The following is a 22,244-nucleotide window of genomic DNA, read 5'->3' on the forward strand; positions in this document are numbered from 1 at the left end:
TACCTTAATGTGTGGCTGCAAGTGCCAACTGTGAGTCAACTCAAATGAAATGAGTTTCTGTGTACAGCCATTGTGATTAAAAATCAAGTCATTTTATTGATGGTGGGCCTTAAAGCATTTTTCTTATAAAGAATCAGCTGTTCGTCACAATTTAGGCAGTAGTAATGTGATTAACCAAATGCACACTCTGAACTATTTTATTAGCCTTGTTTTCTTCTCATGGACTACTATTGCCTCTGAATTCACGCATAAGTGACTGGCGTTCGTGACTATGAGGCAGTTGTAACAGCAGTTATTGCCAGACCTCCAAGGGGCAACTAAAACAAGTAGAAAGATTTACTGAATATTCTCACTTAACTAGATAAAGATGCAATAATGTCTTGTCTCAAGGAAGAAATTAAACATTTAGCTCTGGGCAGGGGCATTTAAAAAGCCTGTGACGCTAGCTTTGAGGACCAAGCATTGGACATGCAAGTACCTAATAAAACAGTTCATGCTTCCAGGGGTGCTCCATGATATACAGTCTCCATGTAGAAACTTTTAAAGAAACAGTGACCACTGCACAATAGGTGTAAAACAAAGCATAGGACTCTGAGAGAGATCCTAAATGAAACACATTTGAATGTATATATATAAAAAAAATTCAATATGTTACCAGCAACTACTGTAATAGCATTTTATTGAAAGACCTCTCACAAAACTCAGAGAAGTTCTCATCATATGAAAGCCCATTAGTGACACAAAAGTTAGTGTCCAGACACTCACAGGTAATGCAGGAACCAAAAATGAGGGTTGCAAAGGAAAAATAGAAATTCTGAGCTCTATTTTCAAATGGTGCTTTACAAGGTAGACACAGAAGGGCTGCCCAATTTAATACTCGCACCACTGAAGAATGAGTGATAAGGCAGTTAGTGTTAGTAGTGTTGAGAAACAGCTGAAATAACTGACTTGAATGAAGCCCCATGCCATGATGAAATCCTTCTCACCTAGTATATAGAATTTTCAGCTGAGTGAGCCCTTCCCTTAACCATAATATACTGTAGATTCCTTGACAAAAATCTGTGCTCAGTTGCTGGGAAAGAACACAGGCTACACCCATTCACAAGAAGTGACATCATCCAGGCCAAGCACCATGGATACTAGGATCAATAGACATGTAAACCCAACTCACTTTTCTCTAACATGACATCCAGAAAGATGGATTAAGACCATCAGGTGGATGCAATATTTCTTGACTTCTGGAAAGCATTTGACTCAATACCATACTAACACTTAATAATGAAATTGTGATCGTATGTGCTATGTAATAAATTTTTCACTGGACTGAAGATTTCCTGGTAGGTTCAACAGATGTAGGTGCAAATTCAGATATCCTAAGGGATGTTCACTATTCATACTGTTATTAGTGATCCCACTGAAAACGTGACCAGTAACCTCAAACTTTTTTCCAGATGATACAGTTATTTAATGAAGTATTCAGTTAGATCTTGATGAGATTTCAAATGGGTGCAAAGACTAGCAACTTGTTTTAAATGTTCAGAAATATGAAACTGTGCAGACCACAAAATGCAAAAACATAATATCCTTCAGTTTCAGAATCAATAAGTCACAATTGTAATGAGTCAGTGCTTAAAAGTAACTGATTGTACATAATATCCTTCCCAGAATATTGCTAAATTGTGTGTGGTCAATGTCAAACAAGGGTAACTGTGGTAACACATATACAAAAAATGGAGCAGGGTCTTTTTGACTCAGGGGACAGCACCACAAAAATGCTAAAAAATCTAACTGACAGATGAATGACGAGAGACAGTACCCTACGAAAGCCTACTTATGAAGTCTGAACAATTGACAAAAAGTTAGGAGTTTAGGAATATACTACAGCCCCTGGGTAACATTTCAGTAGGGTCCATGAAGACAATACTGGACTATTTCAGCATACACTCAGGCATTTAAGCAATCATTCTTCCCAAAATTGATATGGAAATGGAACTGTAAAAGACCTAAAATGTAGTACAGTGGGAATTACCCTTTGCCATTCACTTTACAGTATTTTGTAGAGAATGGATGTAGTTGATAGGTGAACAAAGAAACCTGCTTTCTGTTCATTTTTCTTCAGAGTGACCAATGTCTTATCCCTTATTCTTGCCTGAGTGAACGTTCTCTCTAAACGATGGAGATCTGATGGAGCCACCACTTGTTTGCGTGTAATACTGTGTAAATATTTTTCCATAATATGTATAATTCCCCCCCACCCCCCCACCCCCCGCATGAACCATGGACCTTGCCATTGGTGGGGAGGCTTGTGTGCCTCACGATACAGATAGCCGTACCGTAAGTGCAAACACAACGGAGGGGTATTTGTTGAGAGGCCAGACAAACGTGTGGTTCCTGAAGAGGGGCAGCAGCCTTTTCAGTAGTTGCAGGGGCAACAGTCTGGATGATTGACTGATCTGGCCTTGTAACACTAACCAAAATGGCCTTGCTGTTCTGGTACTGTGAACGGCTGAAAGCAAGGGGAAACTACAGCTGTAATTTTTCCCAAGGGCATGCAGCTCTACTGTATGATTAAATGATGATGGTGTCCTCTTGGGTAAAATATTCCGGAGGTAAAATAGTCCCCCATTTGGATCTCCGGGTGGGGACTACTCGAGAGGACGTCGTTATCAGAAGAAAGAAAACTGGGGTTCTACAGATCGGATCGTGGAATGTCAGATCCCTTAATCGGGCAGATAGGCTAGAAAATTTAGAAAGGGAAATGGATAGGTTAAAGTTAGATATAGTGGGAATTAGTGAAGTTCGGTGGCAGGAGGAACAAGACTTTTGGTCAGGTGAATACAGGGTTATAAATACAAAATCAAATAGGGGTAATGCAGGAGTAGGTTTAATAATGAAGAAAAAAATAGGAGTACAGGTAAGCTACTACAAACAGCATAGTGAACGCATTATTGTGACCAAGATAGACAAGAAGCCCACGCCTACTACAGTAGTACAAGTTTATATGCCAACTAGCTCTGCAGATGACAAAGAAATTGATGAAATGTATGATGAGATAAAAAAAAATTATTCAGGTAGTGAAGGGAGACAAAAATTTAATAGTCATGGATGACTGGAATTCGAGAGTAGGAAAAGGGATAGAAGGAAACATAGGTGAATATGGATTGGGGCTAAGAAATGATAGAGGAAGCCGCCTGGTAGAATTTTGCACAGAGCATAACTTAATCATAGCTAACACTTGGTTCAAGAATCATGAAAGAAGGTTGTATACCTGGAAGAACCCTGGAGATACTGAAAGGTATCAGATAGATTATATAATGGTAAGACAGAGATTTTGGAACCAGGTTTTAAATTGTAAGACATTTCCAGGGGCAGATGTGGACTCTGACCACAATCTATTGGTTATGAACTGTAGATTAAAACTGAAGAAACTGCAAAAAGGTGGGAATTTAAGGAGATGGGACCTGGATAAACTGAAAGAACCAGAGGTTGTACAGGGTTTCAGGGAGAGCACAAGGGAACAATTGACAGGAATGGGGGAAGGAAATACAGTAGAAAAAGAATGGGTAGCTTTGAGGGATGAAATAGTGCAGGCAGCAGCAGATCAAATAGGTAAAAATACGAGGGCTAGTAGAAACCCTTGGGCAACAGAAGAAATATTGAATTTAATTGACGAAAGGAGAAAATATAAAAATGCAGTAAATGAAGCAGGCAAAAAGGAATACAAACGTCTCAAAAATGAGATCGACAGGAAGTACAAAATGGCTAAGCAGGGATGGCTAGAGGACAAATGTAAGGATGTAGAGGCTTATCTCACTAGGGGTCAGATAGATACTGCCCACAGGAAAATTAAAGAGTCCTTCGGAGAAAGGAGAACCACTTGCATGAATATCAAGAGCTTTGATGGAAACCCAGTTGTAAGCAAAGAAGGGAAAGCAGAAAGGTGGAAGGAGTATATAGAGGGTTTATACAAGGGCAATGTACTTGAGGACAATATTATGGAAATGGAAGAGGATGTAGATGAAGATGAAATGGGAGATATGATACGGCGTGAAGAGTTTGACAGAGCACTGAAAGACTTGAGTCGAAACAAGGCCCCCGGAGTAGACAGCATTCCATTAGAACTACTGACAGCCTTGGGAGAGCCAGTCCTGACAAAACTCCACCATCTGGTGAGCAAGACGTATGAGGCAGGCGGAATACCCTCAGACTTCAAGAAGAATATAATAATTCCAATCCCAAAGAAAGCAGGTGTTGACAGATGTGAAAATTACCGAACTATCAGTTTAATAAGTCACAGCTGCAAAGTACTAACGCGAATTCTTTACAGACGAATGGAAAAACTGGTAGAAGCCAACCTCGGGGAAGATCAGTTTGGATTCCGGAGAAATGTTGGAACACGTGAGGCAATACTGACCCTACGACTTATTTTAGAAGAAAGATTAAGAAAAGGCAAACCTACATTTCTAGCATTTGTAGACTTAGAGAAAGCTTTTGACGATGTTGACTGGAATACTCTCTTTCAAATTCTGAAGGCGGCAGGGGTAAAATACTGGGAGCGACGGGCTATTTACAATTTGTACAGAAACCAGATGGCAGTTATAAGAGTTGAGGGACATGAAAGGGAAGCAGTGGTTGGGAAGGGAGTGAGACAGGGTGGTAGCCTATCCCCAATGTTATTCAATCTGTATATTGAGCAAACAGTAAAGGAAACAAAAGAAAAATTTGGAGTAGGAATTAAAATCCATGGAGAAGAAATAAAAACTTTGAGGTTCGCCGATGAAATTGTAACTCTGCCAGAGACAGCAAAGGACCTGGTAGAGCAGTTGAATGGAATGGACAGTGTCTTGAAAGGAGGGTATAAGATGAACATCATCAAAAGCAAAACGAGGATAATGGAATGTAGTCGAATTAAGTCGGGTGACGCTGAGGGAATTAGATTAGGAAATGAGACACTTAAAGTAGTAAAGAAGTTTAGCTATTTGGGGAGCAAAATAACTGATGAAGGTCGAAGTGGAGAGAATATAAAATGTAGACTGGCAATGGCAAGGAAAGCGTTTCTGAAGAGGAAAAATTTGTTAACATTGAGTTTAGATTTAAATGTCAGCAAGTCGTTTCTGAAAGTATTTGTATGGAGTGTAGCCATGTATGGAAGTGAAACGTGGACGATAAATAGTTTAGACGAGAAAAGAAAGAAGCTTTCGAATTGTGGTGCTACAGAAGAATGCTGAAGATTAGATCGGTAGATCACATAACTAATGAGGAGGTATTAATAGAATTGGGGAGAACAGGAACTTGTGGCACAACTTGACTAGAAGAAGGGGTCGGTTGGTAGGACATGTTCTGAGACATCGAGGGATCATCAATTTAGTATTGGAGGGTAAAAATCGTAGAGGGAGACCAAGAGATGAATACACTAAGCAGATTCAGAAGGATGTAGGCTGCAGTAGGGACTGGGAGATGAAGAAGCTTGCACAGGATAGAGTAGCATGGAGAGCTGCATCAAACCAGTCTCAGGACTGAAGACCACAACAACAACAACATGTATAATTGGCATTTTCAACCATTTAACAGTGTTTTGCGGAACTAAACAATGGGAAAGGATTTGGCAGACTAATCAATTCCACACATGCTGTTGCAATAGTCTGACACTGCATTAGGTTTTGTGGAAACTTTGTTATTTTGATTGATAACTTTGACAATTTCATCATGGTGTGTGTTAGAAGTGGTGGGACTTCACTTTTGTCATTCCACTTGCAAACATCTAAATTGTAATTTCTTTTCTGTGAGAGAACATATTTGGCAGTGCTACAAAATTATAAAATAATATTTTATGTGAAGCCCATATTATTTTTCAAATAGGCTTCTATCAAGTACAAAACAATTCCAGATGCTCAGCTTGTCTCTCCTTTTTGTTTTTTCCTCTGATTTGTTGCAGCAAATTTTTATTGTCAGAGCTGCTCTGTTAACTTCACAAAATTCACAAATTTTCACATCATACTTGTGATTCTACCGTTTGATATACTGCCTGAAAACAGATTTGTTGATGCAGGGCTTGTTGTTGGAACATAATTATTGCTTATAATGACATAGAAATGGAACATAACTTTTCTAATTTTATAGTCAGTCATAGGTTGAAATGAGTTGACTGAAAAGTAAAGATATCTCAATAACCGGTGAAATCTACTCCTTCTCATAACAGATCACAAAAATATAAAGGGTAGGAAGGACCTGTATTTCAATAACTTTCTATTAATGGCAAACAATAAGGCCACATGTGCAGGAACACACCTTCGTAAAAACATCAACCGTATCCCTCCATCTTAGGAGTCTGATTGATCTTCCTCCCTCACATTTTTATATTTCCTGTCTTGCATGTAGAGCTGTTTGTTCAACAAATAATGCTATAATTCAAGGAAATCTTCAGGGGAAAAAATCAACAAATACATCAATAACATTAAATGCGAACATTTTTAGGTTAGGCTTTACCGTGACTGTTACTGACATTAAATGAAACAATAAGTTTACTGTTACCAGTCACCGTTTTAGGTAATTCATCACACCAACAGCTTGTACCCCTTGTCAGCTTAAAACTACTGGCACAAATATATATCTATCTGCATATTGTTTGTGTTTGTTTGTGTGTCTATCGACCTGCCAGCGCTTTTGTTCGGTAAGTCACGTCATCTTTGTTTTTGCATATTTTATAACATTAACCAATGTATTACCCCAACCTTTAGGCAGCTAATATATGCAACATGTAATCTTGAGACTCCTTGCCATGTAAATGTTTGCTCTCATATAATCACTCTCTCTCTCTCTCTCTCTCTCTCTCTCTCTCTCTCTCTTCAAAGAGTGTCATCTATGTATGATTTTACTGCTGTAGCCAATATGATCATTGTAATTCAAGTCTGTAACATTTCACCTAATAGTTATTAACAAGTATGAAGTTTAAGCCATTTTAAAATTTCACCTGATTGTATAAACGAGTACAAATGTTTAGCTGTTTTAAATTTTCAAAATTGGATTTATATACCACCTGAAGTACATGCACATACATTCGACACCTCAAAACAAACACCTTCAAATGCTTTAAACAATTATTCTGTAATATTGTTACGATGTATATTCTTTGCACTTTGCGATTATGTCTTCTCTTCTGCTATACGAACCTTGCACCCAGCTGATTCCAGACGCCATATTTGTTTACAAATGTGGCAGTATACATGTGATGTGTTATGACAGCAAAAGGAACCTGTGACCACTGGAGGTACTCTAGTTTACTTATTAAAGTTTACCATTAGACATTAGTTTAATTTTTTGTCAAAAGTAATCCTAAACCATATTCTGAAATAGTGTCTTGTTTCTCCACTAGGCAGTGCCACAAGTTTCTCCAAAAATCGTAACGCAACGCACACACTCATGTAATACTAACTAATGTAAATCCACCCAATGATGGAGGTTTAAAGCTTCAAAACGCGTCGTGGAAATAAATAAAATGGTGACTGCTAACAGTAAACTTGTTGTTTCATTTAGCATCAATAACACCTATTAGCTGAACATAAATACTGATGGATTGTTAAGAACTTCTCTCCATATCTCAGTGCAGTTTGTATTACCTGTTACTGGACCAACATAATCATCTTTTTCACTGTATTCACTGTCATCTGGTTCTGAATACTTGTCATAATGCTTGCTTGAAGATGGTTTGTAGACACTCATTGCAGTCTGATTAATTCATATTAAATATCTGTTCAAGTTCTACTTCACGTAGCTTTTATTATGACTGGCAGTTTTTTAGTAAAACTGACCAAAACAACTATAAGCATCAGTGAACCACCTGCAATGAAGACTAGAACAACTACTGATGCATAGCAACAAATACATGTAGTGCAGACCTGTTCTCAAATACATCTAAAAAGAACAAGCTGGGAATGAATTGTTATTGGAAAGATTTTCAACTCCCTATACTGATTATGAGATAATATTACAAGTTTTACTATCCCACCAAAAGAGAACTTTTTACTTACAACTACGCAAATGATATGATGAATAAAACAGTATAAACTGCTTAACAGTTCTGTTAATTTCATTGAAGGTTGCCAGTGCTACCTCTAGTTGTTTACATTTTCATGAAATTTGTTTTCAACATCTCCCCTTACTTGTTCAATAGACTAACTTCGCCCTATTTCTGATGCTGTACTTAAGTGAAATGATTATTAAAAATCTTCAGAATTTCTGAATTATCAGTCACAGTGTAGTTACTCTACTTAGTTTCAGTACCATCTTATTCACTGTTTTCCTGCCTCTCATTGTACTATACTCTATAATTTTAATTTTATTATATTATATTATATTATATTATATATTAAAATGTATCAGTATGTGCATATGTGTGAACCTTTCAATATCTCTTATTAATATATTGCAGTAATTTTTTTAGAAACATGCTCAAAAGGGTTGTTCAGCTAACAATTTTAAGCTAACATCTATCATTCTCATTGTGTCAAAATAGTTTTCATCGTTCCCTCACTCACAGTTCCTTTTATATTTGTGAAACGCGTGAACAAATTTGAGAACTTCAGAACAGTTACTCTGTAAACTTCCTTTCTCTTTTCTTAATATATGGAGAAATTTTCATACAGCTCTTTTCAACCTTGAAGTTTACAACTCCACAAATATCTCTTCTACACATACACTGAAACACTGAGGTATGCAGAAGCTTCTACTATTGACTTTCTTTCATATGTTCTCCTCTTTAATGAATTTATTGATTTGTTTATTTACTCATTCTCCAAAGATGAATGCAAGATTTGTTTTTGAGCCCCATGTTTCAGTAATGTGTAAACAATATTATCTTCAAAACTGATAAGAGTCACTAATAAACTTCCTCACTGGTGACCTGAACTGATTAACTGGAATCAAACTGTTATCAGCTCTTTTCATCCTACCATTTGCCCTGTGTCACTTACCATTTTTAGGTTCAAAATTTTGTGGGATATATTGGTGCTATATTTTCCAAAAGCACGCCAGAATTTTTTTTTCCCCCCCTCTCTTACTATATCAGTTAGATGTTCTATGCTTTCTCACCCTGTCACAGTTGCATTTCTGTTACTTGACAATCATAATTTAAGTTTTTTTTTTGTGTTCTGTAAAACACACATGCATGCACATACACACACACACACACACACACACACACACAACACACACACACACACACACACACAAATATAATTTCAAAGGAGCACTAAATTTCTCAACTCTTTGTTTGTGTATCTGTACACTGCCAAAAACTTCTTATAGGTTGTAAATATTTTGTCTTTCTGTATACCATTTTATATTTCACCAACATCTTTCAAGCTATATATATCATTTACTGTGTGCTTGCAGGATGGTCATTTCAAGAGCAGTACAGGAATGGAACTGAGAGTTGGTGATGTCCAGAACACTCCACCAGTGTTTCTTGGCTCTCTCACAGGTGTGGTAAAAGAAGATGCTCCCATTGGAACTCCTGTAATGACAGTCCAGGCTCGAGATGGTGATCGAGGACAGCCTAGGAAGGTTGTTTATGAATTAGTGACAAGTATGTACAATGTGCCCAGATATTTTATTTCCTTTGTTTATGGATAGTCAAAAATTGAATCTTTTGTTCTGCACAGGTGTACACACAGTTATGAAATACATTCACCCTTGAAACAACTTTTTGGTTGTGGCAAAATCATTACCCACCATATCCTGTCGAGCATAACTTGGGAAACGCAAGGATCATTTTTAGAGTCCCAATTTGGCACACAATTTTTGGTGTGCCAGAAAGTTTTATAACAATTTTCCATTTATTCAGATTCATTTCATTTGTTATTATTACTGTCCTACATTTATATGTTTGATAACTTTCTGTTGTTTTGCTACTATGCAAATAATGGATGCTGTTCATTACACAGAAGTTAGTTACATCTAATTTTACGTCCTGATACGGATGAACATTTTCATTTTGCTTACTATGTGCAAGGAAAGAATAATCTGATGTCTGTCTGCAGTTCACCAGTAAAAAATGACCTGTTACAATTCCTGTAATGTAAATCTCTTCTAGAAATCTAAGTATCAGCTAAATAGAGCTTGCACAGCAGCTCTGCTCAAAGTTTTAGTAAATATACCAAGCAGTCATCTGCTGAAGTTGCTAAGATGTGTGTTGACAGAAACAATTTAGCATATTGGAATCTTAATTATATTAGTTTTTCTTCTTTGTTAAATACAATGATAAGTTTGTTATGGAAGTAAAACATATTCCGGGATAAAATTTTCACTCTGCAGTAGAGTGTGTGCTGATACAAAAATTCTTGTCAGATTAAAACTGTGCCAGACAAAGATTCGTACTGTGGACATTTTCCTTTCATGAGCAAGTGCTCTACCAACAGAACTACCGAAGCATGACTTATGACATTTCCTCACAGCTTTACTTTCACCAGTACCTCATCTTCTGCCCTTCAAACTTCACAGAAGTTCTCCTGCAAAACTTGTGGGACCAGTCCTCCTGGAGGAAAGGAAGTTTGAAAGGTAGGAGATGAGGTACTGGTGAAAGTAAAACTGTAAGGATGGGTCATAAAGCATACTTGGGTAGCTCAGTTGGTTGATGGCTTGGCCGTGAAAGGCAAAGGTTCTGATTTTGAGTCTCAATCTGGCACACATTTTTAATTTGCGAAGAACTTTCGTAAAACATATTGCATTCACCAACAAAATACACATGCATTAGACTACTTTGGCAGATGCTTCACTCATGACCAGAAGACACTAGTTTCAAAAATGCAATCCCTAAAGAGATTCAATAATAGGAAAAGGAAGAGAAAGAAATGTGATAGGTGAATATGGAATGGGTGTAAGGAATGAAAGAGGAAGCTGCCTGGTAGAATTTTGCACAGAACATAACTTAATCATAGCTAACATTTGGTTCAAGAATCATGAAAGAAGGTTGTATACATGGAAAAAGCCTGGAGATACTGGAAGGTATCAGAAAGATTGTATAATGGTAAGACAGAGATTTAGGAACCAGGTTTTAAATTGTAAGACTTTTCCAGGGGCAGATGTGGACTCTGACTACAATCTATTGGTTATGACTGTAGTTTAAAACTGAAGAAACTGCAAAAAGGTGGGAATTTAAGGAGAGGAAGGTTGGAGGTTAAGGTGGTTAATGGCAAGGACCACGAAGCAGCAAGCGCATGGGATAGGAATGTTGCACTGACGAGCTGTATGCATCATGATTTGGAGTAGTGGACTGGGTAGGAGAAGGAGATAGTGCAGAGAAAGAGAGAGACTGCAGAGAGGAGGGTGTGAGTATACAATTAATGCAGTAGAGAATGGGCTGATGGGGTCAGTGATGGAGGGAGGTATTGGTCAGGCTCTAGCAGCAATTGAATCCAGTAGTATTGCTAGATAGAAGGACGCACTGTAAGCACATCCTTCTGTCTACGAAGTTCAGCGAAACTGGGATTTGGGAGGAGGATCCAGATCACATGAAATGGGATGTGAGGCAGCCATTGAAGTCACAATTGTTGTGCTCAGCTGTTTGTTTCACCAGTGAGTTGTCATCAGTGCTATTGGCCATAATTTGGCCGTGGTCATTCATTTAAGTAGACAGCTGATTTATTGGTGGTCATACTCATAAGAGGCTGTGAAGAAACTATAGCAGAGTGAGTGGTAATCAAGTAAGTTATCATTAAGTACAGCATCTGAAAACCACATAAAATGCTGATAATAGTAAGTCATTTTGAAAAGCATGAACAGTACACTAGGTAAAATTGTAAGATAGAAAGAAATATCCCCTATATTGCCCTGCATACCTTTTCATCCACTCCCACTCCACAGTCTCCATGAATCTTTAGTCTCCCCCACACACATACACACACAAAAGCCTCTTCCTGGGCACCTGCTTGCAAACTGTTAGTGATGTCCTGGTCACATGGTAGTACACTTGTGTGTGTGTGTGTGTGTGTGTGTGTGTGTGTGTATGCATGTGGTAGTGTGTGAGCTAGAAAAAAGTGATACAATTTAGTTTCTTTGACAACTGCCCAATACAATTTAGTTAGATTTGTCTATACACCACCAATTAAATATACTGTTGTGTCCCAGTGAAGATCCCAATGTATTTCTTTTATGTTATAGATCCATTAAACTACTTCCTGCTGGATCCTGAAACAGGAGAGCTACGCACAGCAAAACCATTGGACAAAGAAGCTCTAGAGGATTCCACTGGTGTTTTGACACTTACTGTGAAAGTGAGCATATTTTCTTTTGTGTAGAATTTTAACTGGTATTAAAAATATTTATTTTAGAATTTTCACAATAATAAAGATTATAGTTATGAGTTTCTATATCTTAACTGCTCCTTAGTCGCATATAGCAAAAGAGCCATTTTCATCAACATTGAAACAGTTAAAGATGAAGATTGTACATTTTGCTTTTATTTTAGAATAACAGTTAAACTTGTAATGTGGTTGTAAATATATCTATCATTCCTTACAGAGGTGTTAATATCATACATTTCAAATATAATTTCTTAAAGAACTACATTGGTAAAACATTTCAATGTAAAATGCACATACTGAGATTTCACTGTATAGTGAAATCATATAATTTGTAAATAGAACACAGAATACTACCATAACCACTGAAGTCACTTTGCAGCACAGCTATGAGAATTGTCAGAAATAAAATTTTTCAGAGAGTATATTAAAGTTGGTCTAGATATGTTTCACCTTGTTTTGACCTTCAACTATGTGGTGTGATTTGGGTTGTCCAAAAAATTGTATTATTTGGTAGGTGATACCTAGTGTCAATTTTTTCCTGCAAAGAATACTCATTTTGTGATGCAGCTTCTAGTTTTGCAATAATTAATGATGATTATAGTAACATTAGTAATAAACTGTATACAAGAAATTTAGATCTTATTTAGGGCTCTGGAATCATAGACCTGGTAATAAGTTTAAATACAGTGTTGACAGTGTTGATAAACTGGGAGACTTATGTAACTAACTTACAATTTGTGAATAATCATGTATTCTTTCATAGTGTTTGATTTGTTGACCTTTGGTTACTATGTATATCTGAAGTGAATCAAAACTAAGATATGTCTTTTTTATTAAAAAGGCTCGAGAAGTTGTAAAGGATATAAGTGAAAATGATCCACTAACAGTAACCACGGCGAAAGTTACAGTCACTATAAAGGATGTTAATGATGAGGCTCCAAGGTTTAATAGCCGTGAATACAGCATTACAATCCCTGAAAATGTGCCAGAAGGAACACCACTGCCGCACTTGGATATGAATGTGGAAGACCCTGACGTGGTAAGTGGGTTAAGAAAAATAGTATATAGTTTCAAGTGTTGGTTCATTCTGATATTTTTCATGGGCTTGTCCACTGTTCTTTATAAAATAATCAACTCAAAAAAAAAAAACTTTGTCCGTGCATTGTTTGAAATCTTGGTAATGTTTTCAGTCTTGTTTATTGCCTCTCACCTGCTCAGTGCCACAACTGTGCAGTGTAAATAACTACTGTTACTCTGTCCATCATTTGTACCCAGGACTTTCCATTATCATACTACTCTATAAAATATTTTTTTATCTTATCCAGTTGTTGTTACAGCTAATAAAAACAATAATAATTTTCTCATAAATAACACACTAATTATTTTGTGAATTAAATGATGGCTGGTTCAAGGTATGAGAGCTTACTGGTTAGCACTTTCCTGACCTTACATCAGTGGTTTCTCATTCAGATTTGGCAGGTTTCTCAAGAAACACCAAATAAAATGTTTATTCTGTCCATCTCAGTTGAGTGTAAACATTGCCGAATTCTGTATATAATAATCTCAGACTACGGGGACAATGAATACACAAGGTTCCTTGTCAGTGTTGGGAATCATACGTCTGCTAAGTGTGTTGCACCATTAAAAGTAGATACAAAAAACACTGATGCATCATAAGAGTAGGTCAGTCAGAAAAATGTATTGTTGCCAACTATTACCCAGGTACAGGGCACAATATGAAAAGTATATATACCAATGCTCTGTCAGTCACATCAAGTTATTGAGACTTCAATATTAAAGATGCATTCAGCATTTATATATGTCTACATTGTAAAAAATCCAAACTTTGGACATCTGCCTCCATCTGCTTCTCCTGAGTGAAAGTTAAAGATTAATAATATACTCAAAACAGCAATTCAAATGAAGTGACAAGATGTGATTAAAAGATTCACCAAGACATTGAAAATATCTGATCAACCACCTGCAGCTTACCTTCATCTCCAAGCATGTCATATTCCCACCCTCATTTCATGTTAGTGTTTACTGCAGAGGCAGTGGCTCTCACACAAGGCCTTCAGTTCATCAAGCTTGGACTGTACAAAATATTGATCATATTTGACTTAAGTGTACTATCAGCTCTCAACACCCCAGAAACTTGAAGGGACTAAGATGTTCATCTTATGAAAGTAATGCATAATGCTTATGGTGGTTAAGCTACAAGGGTATGGAACCCCAGTAAACTTTCTCATGATTGCTTAAAGCATGATTCATCAAAGCAAGTATGTGAACCTCCTATAAGATATGTTGTTTAGTCTCCATAATTGTATTATAGCACAGGAGAACATATTCATTTGTATCAGTACTGTAGGAAGTAACTTGTGTTGTGACAGTGCAGGTGTACATGGGCGGTACCTAGTGCTGCCCTCCAGTGACCCTTCTATCTGAGCTTTCTGGAATAAAATATAGCCAACTGTTATCTGGACTTGGCACACTCTTGGTGAATATTAGAATCCCTCTTGTAGTATGGAAGGTTACTTGCTATCTCAATTGGAATTAGCATGTGCCATCATGCCTTATGTGAGGCATCACTACCAACTCCATACTTTGTGGGAAAAAGCAAGCAAGCTGATATACTTAACTTAGTTCTCGATGTTTTTGTTGGTGTTGAAACCACATGGTTGTCTTTTCCAAGTTCATAATCTCCGCCATGCAGTTCAGGGCATAATGGATCTATCTTATCACAAATAAAATGCTGGTCATAAATTTAGTAGAATTCTTTTTTTCAGTCAGTGTGTTTACTTCAACTCAATATGATATACGTTCCACCATAATCATAACTACTATGAAATACTACAACTTAATGCACTTAACAAAAGTATGTCTGTGCTCTGTAACATCCAAATAATGTATCTTCGTCTGGGTTGTTCATACCAGACATGGCACACTTAGTCCAATCATTAATAAGTTTACAGTTTAACATCCATACATAGGTGACAAATGAAAAAGATGCAAAACAGATGTTGTTGGTTTTCTCACAATACTTCTGCATTTATGTAATGAGCAGTAATAATTTATCATTCCCGTCTTTAACAGTACAATGAACACAAACTTAGAAATTGTTTTTAAAACTTTATTGCAAAGTCACATTTTAATGTTTACTTTTCTTTGAAAGTGACTTTCTAAGATTTGTATATTACATTTGTGTTGTAAAAATCCCAATAAAATTCTTTGATCAACATCTGTGAAAACTGTGTTTTGGTATTCTGAGTACCGTATTTACTCGAATCTAAGCCGCACTCGAATCTAAGCCGCACCTGAAAAATGAGACTCGAAATAAAGGGAAAAAAAATTTCCCGAATCTAAGCCGCACCTGAAATTTGAGACTCGAAATTCAAGGGGAGAGAAAAGTTTTAGGCCGCACCTCCAAATCGAAACAAAGTTGGTCCATTGTAATATGAGACACAATTTAGGTCTAATGAAAGACGATATAGCTACAGTAGTTTGGTTCGAGTCGTAAGCTTAGCAGTTAAGATTTACCAGGTAGCCATTGCTATGCGTCAGGCGCTCCGTCCGTATTTATACGGGTACCCTTCCTTTTTCACGTGCTTCGTCTGGTTTGAATCGATTGCTTATTTTGCTTTGATCTGATAAGTGCCGTTTTCTTTGTTATAGGTGTTTACGTCACTCTAAGCTGAAAATGCATTACTGTACTGTGTAATGCATTGTTTGTCGCATTTTGATAGTGCGTGCTTAGGGCCTGTCGCCGCTCGCGGCATGACTTGCTTTTGTGCGCGCTACCGCTGCTTAAAAAAAAAAGAGGAATCGTCTCATTAGCGAAACAATGGCAAGAGACTGCTATTTGTTGTTACTTACACTGCTGCTTTCTTTGATAATGATAAAAAAGAACCAGATGCGTATGATAGAACATGCGTATGATAGAACATGTTCTGAACGAGAGTTTTGCGAAAATTTTCCTCCGTTTGAAAATCTTTGCGGCCGCTTCTTTAGTACATCAAATTCTGCACAGAAATTAGTCATCTTACATTTAAAATCTAGTCAGTTGCCGTGCTTCATTTCTGACTGTATCACTATTAGGCATAAGAATAATACGAATATAAACATGACACGATATGTATATTCTTCCGCGTTTGCTGTTGTCTCACTCTAGTTTCGTAATTTATTACGCAGACAGGATTTAAATGAGGTAGCAGCAAACACGAAAGAATACATGGCAAAATGTTTATATTCGTATTATTCTTATGGTGAAGAGAATACTGCATGTGATTCACATTTCATCAGGTTCCTATTAGCAACCATCTCTTCTCACAGGTAGGAAAAAACTCGGAACGTAGAGTTGGCCATATTGACAAACATCCCTAACAGTCTTGCCAGTCGGATTTTTGTAGTACATTGAAATTCTGCTACATTCGAAGATGAACAATACGGAATTTGTATTTACTTCGTTGGATAATGTATGAAAATGCAGTGGTCGAAACTCGGGGCGGATAAAAAAAAAAAGGTCGTCTTCTACCTTTTTTTTTAAATTTATTTACTGATGCAGAGGTTTTGGCGCCAGTATTTATCTTTGTGCCCACAAAGCATGCTTGTGTAGCGCTACATATATTCGACGGCAGAAGTTTGTTGTGGCGGCACCTATCAACATTTTTCAGAACTTCCGCTTGCTTTGCACTCGATTCTAAGCCGCAGGCGGGTTTTTGGATTACAAAAACCGGAAAAAAAGTGCGGCTTAGATTCGAGTAAATACGGTAACAAAGCAATTTAAATATTTCATGTTTCAATAATAGCTCAACACATCAAGTTTGACAAAATTTAAAGTGCACTTTAACTACACCATCACAATACATATAATCACTAATGAAATTAGTCATAAATAATCCCTCACAGTTTTGGAAGAATAGTGTTGTCCGCACCTACAACACCAGAGGAAGCTGTCAGTGGCTCAGAAAGGAGTTCAATATGCAGCAACAAATATTTCTGATCATTTGCCCAGTAACATAAAATGTCTTACAGCTAGCAAGGCAACTTTTAAACCTCAACTAAGCTCATTTCTCCTTCTATTCCATTGACAAATTTCTATTTCAAAACTGATAACCTGCAAACAAAATAATTTTTAAGTTTAGTTGCATGAGTAGGACTAAAAAAGAAAGTGTTCATATATTCCACATCTATATCTATACTGTGCAAACCACTGTGAAGTGTATGGCAGAGGTTTTGTCCATTGTACCAGTTATTAGGGTTTCTTCCCATTCCATTCACATATGGAGTATGGAAAGAATGATTATACTTGCTGTAATTATACTACTCTTGTCCTCACGATCAAAATGTGAGCAATACATAGAGGGTTGTAGTATGAGCGTTGGAACTTTAATAGTGGCAACTATTTATTTACAGCTTGTACAAAGTAGATACGTGTTTCAAAGTTTTACTGATCTTCAGAGTAGTCACCAGCATTGTGTATAACCCGTTGCCAGCGATGTGGAAGTTGTAGGATACTCTTAGCAGTGTCAGTTGTGTTGACAGTTCGAGCAGTGCGGTATATTTCCCGACGAATTTGTAGCAGTTCTGAAGCGAATGCCATGAAGTGTTTCCTTCAGTTCATTTCCTTCTGTTCATTTTTGCAACACAACCTATGACCAGCTTAGAGTCAGAAGTGATGACACTTTCTGCAGGTCCTTGCCATCATTTTGCAGAACAATGCTCAAGCACGTACAGTGCAAGCTGTTACTCATTTGTTTGACTGATGGGGCTGCTAAGTGCTATACCACCGACTGCACTCCCCTGACTTAAGGCCTCGTGAGTTCAACGTGATTTCTAAACTGAAGGAAACACTTCACGGCATTCACTTTAGAACTGCTACAAATTCATCAGGCAATAGACTGTGCCACTCAAACTGTCAACGCAACTGGCACTGCTAAGAGTATCCTATGACTTCCACATTGCTGGCAACGGGTTATACACAATGCTGGTGACTACTCTGAAGGTCAGTAAAACTTTGAAACACATATCTATTTTGTACAAGCTGTAAATAAATAGTTGCCACTAGTAAAGTTCCAACACTCGTATATGCCTAGAGTCATCATTTAAAACCAGTTTACTTCTATCTTCAAGAGTCTACCAGTTCAGTTTCTTTAAGATCTCTGTGACACTCTTCCATAGGTCAAACTAACCTGTGACCATTTGTGCTGCCCTTTTCTGTATATGTTCGTTATCTGCTATTAGTCCTATTTGGTATGGGTACCATGCACTTGAGCAGTATTCTAGAATGGGTCACACAAGTGATTAATAAGCCTTGTAGAACCTTTGTAAGCCTTTGTAGACTGATTGCACTTCCCCAGTATTCTACCAACAGACTGAGGTCTTCCACTTACTTTAACCATCGACTGGGCCTATGTGACCATTCCATTTCATATCCCTACAAAGCATTACACTCGGATATTTGTATGACTTAGTTATATTATAGATATAGGATACTATGTTTCTTCACTTTGTGAAGTGCAGAATTTTACGTTTTTCAACATTCAAAGCAAGTTGCCAATCTTTGCAGTATTTTGAGATCTCATCAAGATCTGACTGAATATTTATGTAGCTTCTTTCAGATAGCACTACATCATAGATAACGATGGTGCACTTGAAGTTACTTATACATCTGACGATGACTCTCCATCCAAGATAATGTGCTGTGTCCTCTGTCAAAAAGTCCTCAGTCTGGTCACAAATTTCATGTGATATCCCATGTTATTGTACTCTTGACAATAATCAGAAGCATGTTACTGAGTCAGACGCTTTTTGGAAATTGAAAAATACTACATCTACCTGCCTGCCTTGATCTAAAGTTTTCAGACCGATGTTTTTGGAATCCGTGCTGGTTGGCATGGAGCAGGTCATTCTGTTCAAGATACCTCATTATGTTTGAGCTCAGAATGTGTACTAAGATACTACAATAAATCAAAATCAAGTATACTGGATGGTAGTTTTGTGGATCACTTCTTTCACCCTTCTTGTAGACAAGTGTGATCTGTGCGTTTTTCCAAGAACTGGGCATGGTTTTTTGTTCAAGAGATGTACAATAGCTTATATTTAGAAGAACAGCTAACTCAGTCCCAAATTCTAGGGATTAAGTTGCACCTTGGAGCTTCGTTCAGTTTTAAGGATTTCAGCTCTTTCTCAACTCCACCGACACTAATACTTATTTCATTCATCTTGACAACCAGGGTCCATGTCTTCATGGGGTCTGTGCTACACACAAACCCTACAATGAGCTGTTACAAACTGTAATTGGGATTCATCTGGCCACAATTTTCCTGTTGTCTAGAGGCCAACCAATATGGTACGAGAATTAAATTATGTCAATTCCTTTGTAATGGAACATTTGAAAACAGAGTGAAGGATTTCAGCTTTTGCTTTGCTATTCTGTTTCATTTCCTTTATTGTTTTCTGTTGACTGGACAGTAACTTTGGTGCAACTAACAGCCTTTGGGTTTTGTGAAAGATCATTTGCCAATATTCCACTACAGTAGGCATCGAAGGCTTTGTGCATTGTTCTCTTGATAGCCAAATGAGTTTTGTTGAGCATATCTCTATCTACCGTCTTTTACTGTGTTTTACACTTATTATACAGTATTCTCTGTTCAGATACTTTTAGTGACTGTATACCATGGAGTGCACCTCCCATTATTAACTGTTCTACTGGGTACAGATCTATCCATTGCATGGCCAATTGTTCTTTTAAACTTGAGCCATATTTCCTCTTCATGCTCCTACCCTGTGCCTAAAGTTTAAAGTTCCTCATTTAGATATGACACTGCTGCTTTTTGTGTAGTTTACCGAACATATGTATTTTTCTTCTTGTTTTAGTTGTGCTTTGTACACTGGTAATTATTGTTGCCACTACTGCAACATGGTCACTGACAGCAGTTTCAATGTGTACATCCTCAAAGAGGTCAGGTTTGTTTATTGCCATCACATCTAATATATTTCCATCATGAGTGGAGTTCTGAACAATCTGTTCAAGGTAGTTTTTATAGAAGGCATTTAATAATGTTTCACTGCTTATCTTATCACAGCCACCACTAACAAAACTGTAATTTTTCTAGTTGATTGTTGGATGATTAAAGTCTCTGCTGATGATTACTGTATGATTGGAGAACTTATGTAAAAGCAGACTGAGATTTTCTCTAAAATCCTCAGTTGTGACATAGCGCATTGTCATCCATAAAAATTCTGTCATTATTTGGGAACACGAAGTCCATGAATTCCTGCAGATGGTCTTCAAGTAGCCAAATGTCACCAGTACCAGTCAGTGATCAGTTCAATTGGACCAGAGGACCCTGTCCATTCCATGTGAATGCATCCCATACCATTATGGAGTGACAAACAACTTGCAAAGTGCTTTGTGGACAACCTGGGTCCATGTCTTCATGGGGTCTGTGCCACACTCAAACCCTACCATGATCTGTTACCAGTTGTAATTGGGATTCATCTGGCCACAATTTTCCTGTTGTATAGGGGCCAACCAATATGGTCACGAGCCCAGGAGAGGTGCTGTAAGCAATGTCGTCTGCTACCATGGCCCATTAATGCCAATTTTGCCTGACTGGCCTAATGGGTACATTCCCAATATGTCCAACATTGATTCCTGTGATTATTTCACACAGTGTTGCTTGTCTCATAGCACTGACAAATCTATGCAAATGCCACTGCTCTTGGTCATTTAGTGAAGGCCATTGGCCACTGCATTGTCCATGGTGACGTAATGCCTGAAATTTGGTGTTCTCAACACACTCTTGCCATTGTGGAACTCAGAATATTGAATTCCCTAACAATTCCTAAAATGGACTGCACATGTGTCTAGCTCCAACTACCATTCTGCATTCAGAGTCTGTTCATTCCTGTCATGTGGCCATAATAATTTCAGAAACTTTTTCACATGAATCACCTTCATAAAATGACAACTCTGCCAGTGCACTGCCCTTTTATACCTTGTGTATGCAATACTACCGCCATCTGCAATTGTGCATATCGCTATCCCGTGACTTTTGTCAGCTCATTGTAAGCAATATCATGTTCAGAACCTACATCCGATGTTAGATCAGATTACCATTTAATATCTTGTAGTTAGTACTTAGCACTTTTTAAACTTACTTTTGCTATCTGGAACTATGGCACTGGTAAATTGTATGAAAATGTATCATGTTCACTACCATATATGTAAAAGGTAGCAAGGCTTTGCTGATTAATATTAATAGGAAGATCTTTCAAATAAGAAGTTTTTAGACTTATACACTGCTCACCATTAGAATTACAACATTGTGAAGGCAGCATGCAGCTAGCATCAAATAAAGTGTATCATATGCTTGGAAATATGTGTAGATAAAAATTCTACTCAACAAGCTGTTGCAGGAGAACACATATATAAAAAAAAGGTATTACAATTTGCTAGCTTTCAAAGCCAGTCATTCCTTCTACTGGAAGAAGAGTTGAAGAGGAAGGAAGAAGGATTAAGGAAAAGGATTGGTGTCTGATAAGTCTTCCCTGACCCAGGGTTCTGGCCAACTTCTCCGAAGTCTGCCAGAAGAAGGAGACACTGACTCAGAAAGTTAGCAGATATACCTTTTTTATGTGTGTGTTCTCATGCCACGGCTTGGTGAATAGATTTTTATTTTTATATATCAGATACTTATATTTTCAAAAACTGATCATTTTCGTTTATATATTATATATTTAAATAGGCAAATGATCACCGTTTACATGCAACCACACACACATAGTAGGAGTAGTGCCATTTTTATCCTGTGTGCAAGGAAAGATTGCACAGAGGTTTCTCCTTTCGAAATTACATTTGAATTTTACAATATTATGAAAAGGGAAGTTGCTATACAACACACACTCACTCACTCACTCAAACGCAACTCAGTCTTGTGTGTG

At 37.4% G+C, this 22,244-nt stretch overlaps 1 protein-coding gene across 1 annotated transcript in view; it reads left to right on the plus strand.

Annotated features, from left to right (window-relative positions):
- Positions 1–22,244, plus strand: part of LOC126249607 (cadherin-87A) — a 782,263-nt gene that overhangs the window by 547,077 nt on the left and 212,942 nt on the right. The window contains exons 9-11 of the mRNA XM_049951276.1: positions 9,391–9,583; positions 12,157–12,269; positions 13,141–13,338. Of these exons, the coding sequence (XP_049807233.1) occupies positions 9,391–9,583; positions 12,157–12,269; positions 13,141–13,338 (504 nt within the window). The remainder of the gene's footprint in view (positions 1–9,390; positions 9,584–12,156; positions 12,270–13,140; positions 13,339–22,244) is intronic.

Source organism: Schistocerca nitens, chromosome 1 (assembly GCF_023898315.1).
Source record: "Schistocerca nitens isolate TAMUIC-IGC-003100 chromosome 1, iqSchNite1.1, whole genome shotgun sequence".
NCBI classification, from domain to species: Eukaryota; Metazoa; Arthropoda; class Insecta; order Orthoptera; family Acrididae; genus Schistocerca; species Schistocerca nitens.